Source organism: Erinaceus europaeus, chromosome 6 (assembly GCF_950295315.1).
Source record: "Erinaceus europaeus chromosome 6, mEriEur2.1, whole genome shotgun sequence".
Taxonomy (NCBI): Eukaryota; Metazoa; Chordata; class Mammalia; order Eulipotyphla; family Erinaceidae; genus Erinaceus; species Erinaceus europaeus.
In genome coordinates, this window is record NC_080167.1 from 17,088,144 (window position 1) to 17,104,572 (window position 16,429).

Consider the following 16,429-nt stretch of genomic DNA (forward strand, 5'->3'; position numbering starts at 1 on the left):
TGCTCTCACTTAGAATCTGATGATTTATTTATTGTTTTCTTTCCTCTTGCGGCTTAGCACAATCCCATTACTCCTGGAAGAGTCTCTTTTTCCTTTTAAAATTTTGAGATAGAGAGGGAGAGATAAACACAAGGGAAGGAGAAATAATACACCATGGGACTTTCCTGGTGCTGTGCATGGTGTTTGTGGAGACTCAAGTCTGGACTGTCTTGCATGGTAAAATGTACACTCTGCCAGGGGAGCTGTCTCCTCGCCTGAACTTTGGTAGTTTATTTATAAATTGCAACTATAAACAATGTGACTATATGTCTAAATGGGATAGTTAGAAACTGTATTCTTAGATGTATGAGGCTGCTGCAAGCTACTGGTGGAAAGATGCAATGATGAATAAGGACCACTTAGTGTTAATTAAACCTTAAACTCTGAATATCATTAGCAGACTGATCAGGAAGTGTGGGGGGCGCGGGGGGAGATGTGACAGGGACTATTATTGTCAACGGTTAGGGTTTTACTGCAGGTAGGTAAGGTCAAACATGGCTTTCCCGGTTCTGAACTACGTGACCTTGGAGCAGAGCTGCAGAGTTGCAGTTTCCTCACTTGTAAAAGAGCTGTGATATCTATATTTCAGGATACTGGTGGTTTTAAGTGACAAAGTCCCAATTTATACACTTTGACTCAAGCCAAAACGTTTACTGACTCAAGTTCCAAATGTTCATCTGGTTTGTGGTTCCCATATGATCTGATCCGGGTTTTTTCTCTCCGTCTCTTTCCTCTTTCCTTTGAGTGGGCTTCAGTCTCAGAAATTGTTCCTGAAGAGACAGCAAAGATGAACACCAGCAACTCCAAAGTCAAACCCAGCAGGAAAGAGGGAGCCTCTTCCCCATCTTTACCTCTCGTTTTAAGTTAAATTAAACTTATTTTTTAAAAAAAATATTATCTTTATTTATTTACTTATTGGATAGACAGTCAGAGACTGAGAGGGAAGGGGAGATATAGAGGACGAGAGACAGAGAGAGACCTGCTGGCTGTTTTTCTCCAATACGCCTAAGCAAACTTTTACTGGTCTACTTCCTGCCAGGTGCTCCTTCCTGACCCATTTTCTGGGGCAGTAGGCAGCTCTGATTGGCTAGGCTCACTACATCAGGTTGCTCTCTTCTCTTTCGACTGGGAGTTGGACAGGCCATTCCCCCAGAAGAAAGGTGACAGCATTAACAGTGTTAACTACCAAACACACCTCTCAATGCTGTTTTGTTGAGCACTGAAATAATACAAACAAAGGTGAAAAGAAGCACATGAAAATTAGGAGCTGCTCCAAGGGGGCTTTTCAGCTTACATTCTTCCATCTGGACACCTGATGCTTGTGAGAGAGCAGAAATGAGTGGTGCATATGCTGCCTGCCTGGCAAACCTCCCCCTGCCCCCCCCCCCCCAGGTTCTCCTCAGTGAACTGGCAGTTCCAGTGTGGCCTTACTTGTGAGGAGAAGGTCAACCTATTCCCTGTCAGTGCAGCAGTGCAGTTCATCAAGATTCCTGTGCAACTGCCTCCTCCGCTTACAAGGTAAGCTGTTAGGACATTATTAGGAAGCAGAAAAACCTGTATTCAAAAGTAAGAGATATTTTCCCTTTTCTTTTTAATTTCACATTGGCTCAAAGAAACAGGCTCAGGGCACCAATACTGTTTAGGAACATGTTAGTACATGTTCCTGTATTAAAAAAAAATCCAATACAAGAAAGGATTGTAAAATTAAATGTAGAGATCATTTCATAGATTCTAGGTTTTCTGGGCCTGTGGTGGCACCCAAATGAGCACACATTACTATTCAAACTCCCCACCTGCAGGGGGCGCTTCATGAGTGGTGAAGCAGGCCTGCAGGTGTGTATCTTCCACCCTCTCTACCTCCCCTCTTCTGTTTCCTTTTTCTTTTCTTTTTAAAAGATCTCTATCTCTCTTTTAATATTTTATCTATTTATTAATGAGAGGGATAGGAGAGAGAAAGAACCAGACATCACTCTGGTACATGTGCTGCTGAGGATCGAACTCAGGACCTATGCTTAAAAGTCCAACACTTTATCCACTGCACCACTTTCCGGACTATGCCTCTCAATTTTTCTCTGTCCTGTCAAATAAAAAAATAGAATGAAAAAGGAAAAGATGACATCTGGGAGGATTCATAGTGCTGGCACCAAGCCTCAGCGACAACGCTGGTAACAATTAGAAACAAACAAAACATAGATTTTAGGGTTTTGTTTTTTTCCAATCTGTCAGAGCACTGCTCAACTCTGACTTGTGGTGGTGCTGGGGATTGAACTTGGGAACTCAGAGCCTCAGGCTTGAAAGTTGTTTCCATAACCATTATGCTGTTTCCCCAGCCCTATTTATTAATCTCTTGGTCTCTTTAGCCTGTTTTAACATAGGCATGTCTTGTACCGACTTGAATTTTTCACTCTTGGACTGAATAAAATTTATTTCTATTTTTTTTCTTTATTGCCACTAGGGTTATTGCTGGGGCTCAGTGCCAGTACTAAGAATCCCCTGTTCCCAGTGGTCTTCCCCCCCCCTTCTATTTTATTGATAGAAAAGAGAGAAATTGAGAAGGGAAAGGGAGGTAAAGAGGGAGAGAGAAAGATAGATACCTGTAGACCTGCTTCACTACTTGTGAAGTGATGCCCTTGTAGGTGGGGAGTGGGTGCTCAAACCTGGGTCCTTCCACATGGTAATATGTGTGCACAGCCAGGTGTGCTATTGCCTGGCCCAGAATTTTGTTTATTTACTTATTTTTATTAGAGATTTAATATTAATTTATAAAATTGTAAGGTAATAGTGGTATAATTCCGTACAATTCCCACCACTAGAGTTCTGTGTCCCGTCCTCTCCACTGGAAACTGCAGTTCTCCCAAGATCACCAGTATGGGTTGATTCTTTACCTATCTACCTATATCTGTATATCTGTCTGTCTGTCTGTCTGTCTATCTATCTATCTATCTATCTATATTTCCCCCCATTTTTAAAATAGTTTTGTCTTTACTTCCTTTCTGGCAGAACTATTTCTGTAATCAGGTTTTGATGCTTCTCATTGAAAGTATGCTTTATTGGGGTCAGGTGGTGGTGCAGTGGATTAAGCACACGTGGTGCAAAGCACAAGGACCAGCGTAAGGATCCCGGTTTGAGCCCCCGGCTCCTCACCTGCAGGGGAGTCTCTTCACAGGCAGTGAAGCAGCCTCTGCAGGTGTCTATCTTTCTCTCTCCCTCTCTGTCTTCCTCTCCTCTCTCCATTTCTCTCTGTCCTATCCAACAACGAACAGCATCAACAATGGTAATAATAATAATAACCACAACGAGGCTACAACAACAAGGGCAACAAAAAAGGGGAAAAAAATGGCCTCCAGGAGCAGTGGATTCATGGTGCAGGCACCGAGCCCAGCAATAAACCTGGAGGAAAAAAAAAGTGTGCTTTACTGCAGGTGTTATAACTGTTTAAATGTTTTGTAGATTCCAGATGAATTTTACAGAGTATGACTGTAACAGAAACGAGGTGTGTTGGCCACGACTTCTATATCCATTGACACGGTATTATCAAGGTAGGGTGAAGAGGGTATCGTTATGTTATGTCAGTTGAAAAACTTTAAAAACTATGCAAATACCATAGAAAACTGAACCCACAGTGGTCCGGGAGGTGGCGCAGTGGCTAAGGCACTAGACTCTCAAGCATGAGGTCCTGAGTTCAATCCCCAGCAGCACATGTACCAGAGTGATGTCTGGTTCTTTCTCTCTCTCCTATCTTTCCCATTAATAAATAAATAAATAAATAAAAAGAAAAGAAAACTGAACCCATATAGAAAAGTTTACTTTTAGCACCAGTGGGGCCTTGTGCATGTACAATTTCACTGCTCTGGGCCGGCTTTTTCATACCCACACAGACACATACAGGCAAGAGAAGACACTATAGTACCGAAGCTTCACTCAGTGCCCCTGTAGCACTTCCCAAGTGGTACGGAGCCTCGAACTTGGGCCTTGCACACAGCAGAGCAGGTGCCCTACCTGTTGAGCTGGCTCTTTGACCCATTAGTAAAGTCTTAGAAAGAAAAATAAAAACACTGATAATGTGCTGTTTAGGAGTGATTGCTGTTCATGTTTTGGCTTGTTCTTCCCTAAGTCAGGTTTTTGAAAGCAGAGAGAAGACTGTTGCTAATTGAAGCCCCTGTCTTGCAGGGGAGCCATATTCTCAGCGTGTCGCCCAGGGCTTGCTGCTGCTTTCCTTCTTCATCCTGGCTGTGCTCCTCAGTAACCCCTGGGCCAGAGTGGGCAAAGCCTGACACTCACCGCCAGTCGGGACTTACTATGGACTAAGAGCTTTAAAAACGCATCTAATATAATTTTATTAGTGCTCAGATTATAGAACTTTTTAAAATTGTACTTTGGCACATACTTTCTATAAAATTTTAATAAAAGCTTTATTTTCATAGAAAATTTCATTGAGTGTTCTGTGAATTTAATTCATGTATGTTGCTGTCCTGATGCTCAAAGCTATATAGACTGGGCATTCTCAATGCTGGGCCAGACTAAGTAAGTTGTGTGTGTGTGTGTGTGTGTGTGTGTGTTATCATCAAAATAGTAAGTGTTATTAGAAACTTTATCACAGCCACCCCCAGGGGTGATGTAGTGGGTAAAGTGTTGGATTTGCAAGCATGGGGTTCTAAGTTTGATGCCTGGCATTGCATGTGCCAGTGTAGTGCTCTATTTTTCTCTCTCTCATATATACATACACATACATATGTGTGTAGGATATATATATATATATATACACATACATATGTATGTATGCATAAATATTCAAAAAAGGAGTTGGGATAGCTTTTGGCAGCAGACTAGGATCTGGGGGGGATACTGTATGGTTTTAACTTTTTAAGTTATACATCCATATATACATTGATATATACAAGTGCTGTATCCTGCAGACAAGTGTCCCTCATCCGATGGAGTTTACATTCTAGCCAGGGAACAGACAATAAACAAGTTAATTTCTTTCTTTTTTTTTTTTTTAAATTTTTTATTTAAGAAAGGATTAGTGAACAAAAGCATAAGGTAGGAGGGGTACAACTCCACACAATTCCCACCACCCAATCCCCATAACCCACTCCCTCCCATGGTAGCTTTCCCATTCTCTATCCCTCTGGGAGCATGGACCCAGGGTCGTTGAGGGTTGCAGAAGGTAGAAGGTCTGGCTTCTGTAGTTGCTTCCCCGCTGAACATGGGCGTTGACTGGTCGGTCCATACCCCCAGTCTGCCTCTCTCTTTCCCTAGTAGGGTGTGTCTCTGGGGAAGCTGAGCTCCAGGACACATTGGTGGGGTCTTCAATCCAGGGAAGCCTAGCCAGCATCCTGGTGGCATCTGGAACCTGGTGATTGAAAACAGAGTTAACATATGAAGCCAAACAATTTGTTGAGCAATCATGGATCCCAAGCTTGTAATAGTGGAGAGGAAGTGTTAGGGAGGTACTCACTGCAAACTCTAGTGTAATCCTGCTTTCAGGTATATATTTTGCAGTAGTTTATGGATACGTGTGCACATAAGCTCTCTCTCACAGAAACTGGTGTATATCTAGGTTATGGGACTTTGTTAGAAAGTGAACTACCTGAGATGAAATTAGAGTGTACTATTAAAGGAAAGGTCTCACCCTAGTAATGAAGCTGAAGGGTTGTCATTCCACACGTGAAGTCTCTGGATACACTCTGAGGTGAAGCATGTTGAGATGGCAATCGTTGCTTTGGTTAGGTTGTGATCGGCGGATGCAATATTATTTGGTTTGGATTGGGAGATGTATACGGGAAAGTGGGCCCTATCCAAGGGTTCCAGGACTGGGGGAAGTAGGGGCTCTATAGTGAAGATGTGAGGTTCCTGCTGTCTTAGGGTTCAAAAAGACACTCAATAGTTAATATTATCATCACATTATTTGTTAATTGGGTTAACTTTGAAAAGTCCCTTTGTTATGGTTTGCTGTATTAAAAAATATTTATTTATTCCTTTTTGTTGCCCTTGTTGTAGTTATTATTGTTATTGATTTTGTCGTTGTTGGATAGGACAGAGAGAAATGGAGAGAGGAGGAAGACAGAGGGGGAGAGAAAGATAGACACCTGCAGACCTGCTTCAACACCTGTGAAGCGACTCCCCTGCATGTGGGCACCCGGGGGCTCAAACCAGGATTCTTATGCCTGTCCTTGCGCTTTGCGCCACGTGCGCTTAACCCACTGTGCTACCGCCCGACTCCCAACAAGTTAATTTCTGATAGTAGAGGCTACTATGAAGAAACTAAAGTAGGCAGGACACGGTGGGGTGGTCTGGGAGGACTGCTTTTTGCTAGAGATGAAGGACAGGCTCTCAGAGGCAAGGACACTGACCCTGAGATCTGAAGGTGTCAGCCTGGGGGAAGTCCGGGAGAAAGAAAAGTGGCTAGGCAGAGAGAGGGAGCCATAGTCGGAGTGGACGGACCTGCAAAGAGAACAGGTGCGGCAGGAGCAGAGGGGCTGCAGGGGTGAGGGCTGTGGGTGGGGTGAAGCCGGATGCCGGTGGTGGTGGTGGTGGTGGGCTGTCTCGCTAGGCCCCACATGAGTGGGGTGAGCTAGAAGCTGGGGTGGGAGAAGCCAGCATCGCAGGTGTGCTCGCATCAGAGATCTCGCAGCTGCTGTGCTGGGAGTCGCAGAAGGGGCGTGTCCCGCGGGTAGGACTGGGATCCCCTCGTGGATGGCAGGTAACAGGGCCTGCGGGGAGGCTCTCAGGATAGGCAGCTCACAGATACATCCTGGTTCTGTGCTGCTGGGGCTGGGAAAACCCTAGACGTGGCCAGAGGACGGCTGCCCAGCCCGGCCACTTCCCTCAGTGGACTGACATCGACGGGCGAAGAAGCGCAGAGCAAAGAGCGCGCTCCCTCGCGGGTCCCGCCGACCTCCGGGCGCCTCCGCCCTTCACCGCGGGTTGGCCCCGCCGCGCCGCCGTCCCGCAACGCCGGGCTCCCATTGGTCAGCCAGCGGGGGCGGAACCGGAATCGGCTGTAGCTGGGGGGCGGGGCTTCGCGGGCGACTGTGGCTGCGGCCCGACTTGCGGCCGCGGTGGCGGGACCCGTGGCGGCTGCTACAGCGCGGAGCCCCATGGTGCGGGGTCGCGGCCAGGCCGCAGGAGGAGCCCGAGCCCCGGGCCGCCCCGGCTGACCGCGCGGAGTCGCCGCGCCCGTCGGGGCCGGCCCGCCATGGGGTCCCTGTTCCGGAGCGAGCCCATGTGCCTGGCGCAGCTCTTCCTGCAGTCGGGCACGGCCTACGAGTGCCTGAGCGCGCTGGGCGAGAAGGGCCTGGTCCAGTTCCGAGACGTGAGTGTCGCCTGGGAGACGTCCCCGGGGTCCCCGCGTCCGGGTTCTGGTGCGGTCGGATGGAGCCCCGGGCTGAGCGGGACAGCACTTGTGGTGAGGCCTCTCGGGGCCCTCCTGGAACTCGCGGGGCCCGCGGGCACATCTCTGAACCCGAACACGTCTGCTGTAAAGCAAACGGGGTGGTGTGACGGTAATTCGGGTGGGTGGCAGTCAGGGAGGCCTCTCTTGAGGAGGTGACACTTGGGCCGAGACCTCGGTGCCAAGGAATCGGTCGTGGGGAGATGGGGGCGGGGGGGGGGTAGGTAGATCGGGAAGAGCCCAGAGGCACCTGCTCCTGAATCAGGGAGTTTCGTGGTGGGAGGAGGTGCACCCCGCCGCCTGGGAAGGGGTTAGAGGGACTGCAGCCAGAACTGCTGGCTCCCCCACAAAGTCACAGTGAACACCAGCTTGTGTCTGTGTTCACTGGCTTAACATCTGTCTCCAGCGTGTGTAGGTCCTCCTGGACAACACCTCATCTCCCGGTCCCCGACTTGTCGCCATTCACTTGTTTAATGAGGGAACAAGAGTTTGCTGAGTGCTGACGCGCTTCTACACAGCCGTCGGGGTGCTGGGGACTCAGTGATGAAGTTGGCAAAGTCCCTGAGTTCTTGCTGCTCAGCCCGCAGGGGATAATCACACTGATTGGGAGCTGATAAGGGCTGTGAGGAAAAAGGACTGGGTGGGGCAGGGAGGTTGGGAAACCAGACCTAACACTTAACTGATTAAACTAGTTTTTATTTCCTGGGCCATATCGCTTCATCTCCTGGTGTGGGATCCCTTCATCTTTCTGAAATGACCTTAATTTCAAAAGGGAGTATGCCCACACAAGGTCTGCTACCAGTGATCCCTTGGCCTGGACCTAGAAGGCAATTAATTCTATGGTCAGGGAGGAAGTGCCTAGTGATAGGTGAGGCTGTAGAGATGACCCAGCTCTCTTCCTGGTTCCTGGGGCCACTTTGGCAGCTCTGGTTTATGGTGGTGTGGCGGATTGAACCTAGGGCTTCAGTACTTGGTACTCACTTGCCTGGCAGGTGCTGTGCTGAGCTGTGAGTGGCACCCTGAAGATTCAGAAACACCTGATGAGGGTAACAGGCTCCTTTCATTAGACCAGGTAGATTGGTTTGATCTCATTAGAATTCCAGCCAAGATACATATCAACCTTAATTAAACCTTAGAGGTTTGAACAAAAGCCCTAGTCACCACAACATTCATAGGATGCTGGTCCACTAGGTCAGAGTGTGTGCTTGGACTCCTTTTTAATCAGTGATCAATGAAAGGAAAATCATACTTCATCTTTTTTTTTTTTTCAAGAAGGAAAAAAACTCACAGTGCTTAGAGGAGTTCTTGTGGGTACTAGGCTTTCAGAGCTCAGCTATGAGTGTGTGTTTCCAGGTTCACGTTCAAGCGCCACAAATGCCTGTGCGCTCACAGTCTATCACATCTGATGCTTCTCCCACTCTTCTGGAGTTTCTTACTTGGTGTTCATTGGATAGGGCCTTTGACCTCTGTCTCTTTTGGCCTGCGCAGGCTGGGTTTTTTGAGAGCTTGTTTGGAGGTTCTAGCAGGGGAGCGCAGCTACTCCTATACCCTCGACTGAAGACCCGGTCCGTCTCTATTCGGGGAAGGCCGTCCTCTTCGACCCAGCGTGCAGCTTCCGGAGGGACGCACATGGAGCAGTGAGGGAGGAGGAAGGGGACACCCGCCTAGCCAGCCAGATCAGCCGAATCAACCCTGGCGATCAGTGGGGTGACAGATGTCACAGCCAGATCGCCCTCACATCCAGGCTGGGTTTTTTGTTTTGCTTTGTTTTGTTTTTAAACCCTTTTAAGAAAAGGAGGCAGGCAGGTTGAGGATTTCTGGAGTGACAGCCAGTTAGAAGACCTAGAAAAAGGCACTTCAGCTAACTGATAGAATTCAGTGAAGGCAAAATTCACCCCTCTTGTAACTGTGCAATTTAAGAGCAGTTTTTACCTGGAGGCCTTTAACTGTGGGAGTGGGAAGATCCCACTGACATGAGTATCAGTGAAGACTGAGCCAGAGAGCTTCTGCTGGTCTTTCTAGTCCTTCAAAGGACTCTGCATTAACATGTACTTCTTAACATTATCCTCAACAACACTGGGGGTTGGGGGGCTGCTACCTCCCTAAAAAAAAGAAACTATATGAGAAGGTGGTGGTAAAGCTAAGTCCAGCCATGTCTGCATCATCACCACAGACATTGGCCTCTCTCTTCATTAAGATTCTATCTGTGGCTGCATAATAATCCAATTAAGAGTTAGCTGGGTCGATATTGATGATAATACCCACAACCAAGAGGCAGTGTCAGAAGTAGACTTCTGATCCATACTGGCTTCCTTTTTTCACTTCCATAGAAGTGGACTGTACCTGAAGTTTTAGGAACTTGAAAGTACTTAGCTATTTCAATTCGACGACTTCCAGAAATGAATGTGACAGAAGTGAAATCTGAGTTCTTCTGTTTCTTTTCTTTTTTTTTTTTATGAGTTATTTATTTAGTGAGCTCTCTCTCCTCCACCTTCCTGTGACAGAGTGAGAGGGAAGGGGGCGGGGCACTCCTGAGCACCATGCTGCCCTAAGCAGTTCTGGAGAGCAGACTCAGGACTTGATGCTTGCAAGTCCTGTCCTCCACCATGGAGCCAGCTGCTTCCTTATCTGCACTTCTTTTTTAGTTCTTAAAAAAGAAGAATAAAATAAAATAAAAAAACTGAATACAACAATAAGAACTGAACCTTTGGGGTGGTCATTTGAATAGTTCCTATTCACTGATTATGACTGGATGAAGAAAGAAATCCTTGTGATAAGTCCCTTTCAATATGAACCACTTTTTTTTTTTTTTTTAAATTTTTTATTTAAGAAAGGATTAGTGAACAAAAGCATAAGGTAGGAGTGGTACAACTCCACACAATTCCCAACACCCAATCCCCATAACCCACCCCCTCCCCTGATAGCTTTCCCATTCTCTATCCCTCTGGGAGCATGGACCCAGGGTCGTTGAGGGATGCAGAAGGTAGAAGGTCTGGCTTCTGTAATTGCTTCCCCGCTGAACATGGGCGTTGACTGGTCGGTCCATACCCCCAGTCTGCCTCTCTCTTTCCCTAGTAGGGTGTGACTCTGGGGAAGCTGAGCTCCAGGACACATTGGTGGGGTCTTCAATCCAGGGAAGCCTAGCCAGCATCCTGGTGGCATCTGGAACCTGGTGATTGAAAACAGAGTTAACATATGAAGCCAAACAATTTGTTGAGCAATCATGGATCCCAAGCTTGGAATAGTGGAGAGGAAGTGTTAGGGAGGTACTCACTGCAAACTCTAGTGTAGTCCTGCTTTCAGGTATATATTTTGCAGTAGTTTATGGATACGTGTGCACATAAGCTCTCTCTCACAGAAACTGGTGTATATCTAGGTTATGGGACTTTGTTAGAAAGTGAACTACCTGAGATGAAATTAGAGTGTACTATTAAAGGAAAGGTCTCACCCGAGTAATGAAGCTGAAGGGTTGTCATTCCACACGTGAAGTCTCTGGATACATTCTGAGGTGAAGCATGTTGAGGTAGCAATCGTTGCTTTGGTTAGGTTGTGATCGGCAGATGCAATGTTATTTGGTTTGGATTGGGAGATGCATACGGGAAAGTGGGCCCTATCCAAGGGTTCCAGGACTGGGGGAAGTAGGGGCTCTATAGTGAAGATGTGAGGTTCCTGCTGTCTTAGGGTTCAAAAAGACACTCAATAGTTAATATTATCATCACATTATTTGTTAATTGGGTTAACTTTGAAAAGTCCCTTTGTTATGGTTTGCTGGACAGTACCCAGTATCTTGTATATAGCTGTGCTATTGGAAGCTTCTAATCTACTTGGTCTAGGCCCTTGAGAGAGTCCGCATAAGTCAGAAAGATAAAGATGAGTATGGGATGATCCCACTCATCAACAGAAGCTGACTAAGAAGATCTGAAAGGGAAACTAAAAGCAGGACCTGATCAAATTGTAAGTAGGGCACCAAAGTAAAAACCCAGTGGTGAGGGGTAGGCATGTAGCTTCCTGGGCCAGTGGGGGGTGGGAGTGGGCGGGAGGGATGGGTCACAGTCCTTTGGTGGTGGGAATGGTGTTTATGTACACTCCTAGCAAAATGTAGACATATAAATCAGTAGCTAATTAATATGAGAGGGGGAAATCAATTGTATGTCTCAAAGTTTCTCAAAAGACAAACTGAATCTTTTTAATATATAGGCTGAACCACTTTTTTTTAAATAATAAAAATAATATATACTGCACAAGGACCCAGGTTCAAGCCTCTGATCCCCATCTGCAGGGGGAAGGCTTCATGAGTGGTGAAGTAGGGCTGCAGATGTCTCTCTGTTTCTCTCCCTCTTAATTTCTGTCTGTCTCTATCCAATAATAAATTAATAAAAAAATTAAAAACATATACTCAGATGTCCTATAAACCATTATTTATTCCAATAAAATGATTTTTAATTTTAATTTATTTTTAAAGATTTTATTTATTCATGAGAAAGATAGGAAGAAAGAGAGAGAAAGAACCAGATATCACTCTGGTACATTTGCTGCCAGGGATTGAACTCAGGACCTCATGCTTGAGAGTCCAGTGCTTTATCCATTGTGTCTCCTTCTGGACCACATAAAATGATTAAATTTTTTTATTATTATCTTTATTTATTTATTGCATAGAATCAGCCAGAAGTTGAGAGGAAGGGGGAGACAGAGAGGGAAAGAGACAGACACTTGCAGCACTGCTTCACCATTTGCAAAGCTTTCCCCCTGCAGGTGGGGACCAGAGGCTTGAACTCTGATCCTTCAGCATTGTAAGATGTGTGCTCAACCAGGTGTGCTACCACCCGCCTCCAAAATGATTTTTTAAAAAGAGATACATATACATATGTGTGCATGTATGTGTTACTATATATATATATATATATATATATATATATATATATATATATGTTAGTGGCCTGGGAGGTGGCACAATTGATAAAGGTGTTATATTGAGTTCCACCCCCAGGATTGCATGTGCCAGAATGATGCTCTGGCCCCTCCACACTGCCCCCAATAAGTAAATAAATACATGAATCTTTTTTCAAGGTTGTTACTATGTTTTTATTTATTTATAACTTTTTAAGTAATATATATCCATTGTGGGAAATCTAGAAACCATAAAACATGGAAATAATAGATACCATAATTCTAGTACTTTTAGAAATGAACTCTTGTAGCTGGGAGGCGGCGCAGTGGAAGGGCACTGGACACTTCGACTTGAGTTTCCTAGTTTGGTCCCCAGCATCACAAGTGCTAGAATGATGATATGTATCATAGGTAAATCTTTTTTTTTTTTTAAAAAAGAAGCACCTTAACTTAAAAAAATATTGGGGGCTGGACGGTGGTGCAGCAGGTTAAACGCACATGGTGCAAAGCAGAAGGACTGGCGTGAGGATTTGGGTTCGAGCCACCGGCTCCCCACCCACAGGGGGGTTGCTTTATAGGTGGTGAAGCAGGTCTGCAAGTGTTTATCTTTCTCTCCCCCTCTCTCTTCCCCATCCTCTCTCCATTTCTCTCTGTCCTATCTAACAACAATGACAACAATAACAATAAACAACAAGGGCAACAAAAATGAAAAGGTAGCTTCCAGGAGCAATGGATTCGTAGAGCAGGCACTAAGTCCCAGCAGTAACTCTGGAGGCCAAAAAAAAAAAAAAAGTTATTTTATCGGAGGTCGGGCTGTAGCGCAGCGGGTTAAGTGCAGGTGTCGCAAAGCACAAGGACCGGCATAAGGATCCCGGTTCGAACCCCGGCTCCCCACCTGCAGGGGAGTTGCTTCACATGCGGTGAAGCAGGTCTGCAGGTGTATATCTTTCTCTCCTCCTCTCTGTCTTCCTCTCCTCTCTCCATTTCTCTCTGTCCTATCCAACAACGACAACAACAATAATAACTACAACAATAAAACAACAAGGGCAACAAAAGGGAATAAATAAATAAAATAAATATTTTTAAAAAAGTTATTTTATCAACATGAAAGAGGGGTGGTCTGGGAAGTGGTACAGTGGAAGAGCTTTGAACTTGGGACATAAGGTTGCAAGTTCAGTCCCCAGGAATGCATATACCAGAGTACTGCTCTGGCTTCTTTCTCTCTACTCTATTTCATGAAATAAATAAAATAAAATCCTTTAAAAGGGTGAGAGAAAGAACATCAGAGTGTCACTCTGGTATATTTGATGCCCAGGATCAAGCGCAGGACCTCATGCTTTTAAGTACAGTGCTGTAGTCATTACACCACCTTCCAGGCCACAATACCTTAACTTTTCTTTTTTTTTTTATTAGTGTTGAATCAAACATTTTCATAATAACACTTTAAAATGAACCTATATACTTGGCCCCATACTGAAAATCTTTAATCTTCATACGCCGATCAGGACTCTTTTTTCCCCTATATATAATTAAGTATTCTTTTGCAATTTTTAAAGTTGTTTTAAGTTTTGTATGAGAAGGTAAGTGTAGGGAAATGCTATGGGGGACTAAGAACTCCCATGTCTGTGTAATAAACCCCCAGGGCAATTCCTTCCACTCTCCCACCCTTCCTCTTCCTAGACAAGATCATTTTGAAGCAAACCCAAGATGTATAATTCCATCCCTAAATATTTCAGTAACTGTGCCTGAAAGTTAACACTTGAAAATCATGACTATAATCAATACCACTATCATATCTAAAAGTTTATTTATTTACCTTTGACTGGAGCACTGTTTAGCTTTGACTGGTGTTGGTGGAGCGAACCTCGGGTCTTTACTACACATGTCCTGTGTGCTCTCTCCCCAACCCTCATACTTAAAACTGTAGTACTAAATCCTCAATATAATACTTAGACACTTAAATATAATGCCTAGTCACTTTTTAAAAAGTTTTTATTTAATTATTTATTTATTTACTCATGAGAAAGATAGGAGGAGAGAGAGGAAGAACCCGACATCACTCTGGTACATGTGCTGCCAGGGAGTTGATGCTTGAGAGTCTAGTGCTTTATCCATTGTGCCACCTCCCGGACCACACTTAAAACATAGTTTTAGCAAGTACTTCATAGTCAGTGAACCATTCTTTTTATACACCTCAGTTGTGTGTGTCTCATAAAATTTATCCAGTTTCATGTGGATTCATCAATTTGTAGGAATTTTACCAAATTTTGCATCCATCCCAACAGTTCAGTTCTTCAAAGTTCCACCATGCCCCTAAGATTGTGTTCATTTTCAGATAGTCCCTCTTCCAGTAAATAAAGAAATTGGAATTTTTTTTATTATCTTTTTTTATTTACTGGATAGAGACAGCCAGAAATTGAGAGAGAAGGAGGTGATAGACAGGGAGAGAGAGAGACACCTGCAGCCCTGCTTCACCACTTGCAAAGCTTTCCCCCTGCAGGTGAGGATGGGGGCTTGATTTTTCTCTGTCTCTGAGATTAGTGCTCTTCTGAATAAAGTTTTGTTCATACCCATAGGTTTATGTGAAGATGTGCTCTCCCCCATACCCTTGCTGAAAATATTTTAAAAATCAAATTTATTTTTAAATTTGCAAATTTTTCATTCTTTTCTCAGCTTAACCAGAATGTAAGTTCTTTCCAAAGAAAATTTGTTGGTGAAGTGAAGAGGTGTGAAGAACTGGAGAGAATACTAGGTAAGGTCACTTAGGTAATTATTATTATTTTTGTAAGCAAAGATTGTTCACTTTAGAAAAATATAGACAGGCAGAAAGGGAAAGGAGATAGACCATCCATATTCTCATTATTCATGTTTTTATTATTATTATTATTATTATTATTATTATTTTCCCTCCAGGGTGATTGCTGCGACTCCGTGCCTGCACCACGAATCCACTGCTTCTGGAGGCCATTTTTTTCCTTTTGTTGCCCTTGTTGTTTATTGTTGTTGTTATTGCTGTCCTCGTTGTTGGATAGGACAAAGAGAAATGGAGAGGAGGGGAAGACGGGGAGAGAGACACCTGCAGACCTGCTTCACCGCCTGTGAAGTGACCCCCCACTCCCCCCCACTCCCCACCTACAGGTGGGAATCTTTACACAAGTCCTTGCACTTTGTGCCATATACACTTAGCTCGCCGTGCCACCGCCCAACTCCCTATATTATTCCTATTTTAAGTATTTATTTTAATGAGAGGGAGAAACACACACATCAGAGTACTGCACAGCTCTGGTTTATGGTGGTGCTGGGGATTAAGCCTGGGACTTCAGGCATGGAAGTCTTTTTGCATAATCATCATGCTGTCTTTCCAGCCCAGGTTTAGATTATTTTTCCTTACTTTTTACTATTGTCTATAAAAGCAATTCACATACAGGATGGTCAGGTTATTTTGTTGATAGCTTTATTTCTCACTTAACTGTAAGTACTTGCTGTAAATTTTTTTTTTAATTTTACAGCAGAGTGACTTTTTTTTAAAAGTTTTTTAAAAAAAATTTTAATATTTATTTATTTATTCCCTTTTATTGCCCTTGTTGTTTTATTGTTGTAGTTATTATTGATGTCACTGTTGTTGGATAGGACAGAGAGAAATGGAGAGAGGAGGGGAAGACAGAGAGAAGGAGATAAAGGAGAGACACCTGCAGACCTACTTCACCGCTTGTGAAGGGACTCCCCTGCAGGAGGGGAGCCGAGGGCTCGAACCTGTATCCTTACGCCGGTCCTTGCGCTTTTGCGCCACCTGCGCTTAACGCGCTGCGCTACCGCCCGATTCCCAAGTGACTTCTTTTTAATGGCGGTATAGGATCTCATTGTACCAAGATGCCATATGTATTTAACCAATTCTTTATTCTTAGTTATTACCCAGACGCAGCACACACATGTCAATACATTGCTTACAATTGTGTCAAAGGGGGGCCAGGTGGTGGCACACCTGGTTGAGAATACACAAGGACCCTGATCGAGCCCCTGGTCCCCACCTGCATGGGGAAAGCCTTGTGAGTGATGAAGCAGGGTTGCAGGTGTCTCTCTGCCTCTGGCCTTCTCTTTTGCCCTCTT

At 44.7% G+C, this 16,429-nt stretch overlaps 2 protein-coding genes across 10 annotated transcripts in view; both read left to right on the forward strand.

Annotated features, from left to right (window-relative positions):
* The window catches only part of TCTN2 (tectonic family member 2), a 33,235-nt gene extending 28,763 nt beyond the window's left edge, over positions 1–4,472 (forward strand). For 6 of the 7 annotated variants that reach the window (XM_060193250.1, XM_060193253.1, XM_060193255.1 and 3 more), the window contains 3 exons: positions 1,432–1,557; positions 3,490–3,578; positions 4,210–4,472. In XM_060193250.1, coding sequence (XP_060049233.1) covers positions 1,432–1,557; positions 3,490–3,578; positions 4,210–4,313 — 319 coding nt within the window. In that variant the 3' untranslated portion in view covers positions 4,314–4,472. The other variant, XM_060193251.1, reaches the window with a different exon arrangement.
* A 2,557-nt stretch (positions 4,473–7,029) lies between these two features.
* Positions 7,030–16,429, forward strand: part of ATP6V0A2 (ATPase H+ transporting V0 subunit a2) — a 56,837-nt gene continuing 47,437 nt past the window's right edge. The window contains exons 1-2 of one of the 3 annotated variants that reach the window (XM_060193247.1): positions 7,030–7,357; positions 14,996–15,074. In XM_060193247.1, the coding sequence (XP_060049230.1) occupies positions 7,241–7,357; positions 14,996–15,074 (196 nt within the window). In that variant the 5' untranslated portion in view covers positions 7,030–7,240. The remainder of the gene's footprint in view (positions 7,358–14,995; positions 15,075–16,429) is intronic. The other 2 variants (XM_060193249.1, XM_060193248.1) reach the window with 2 other exon arrangements.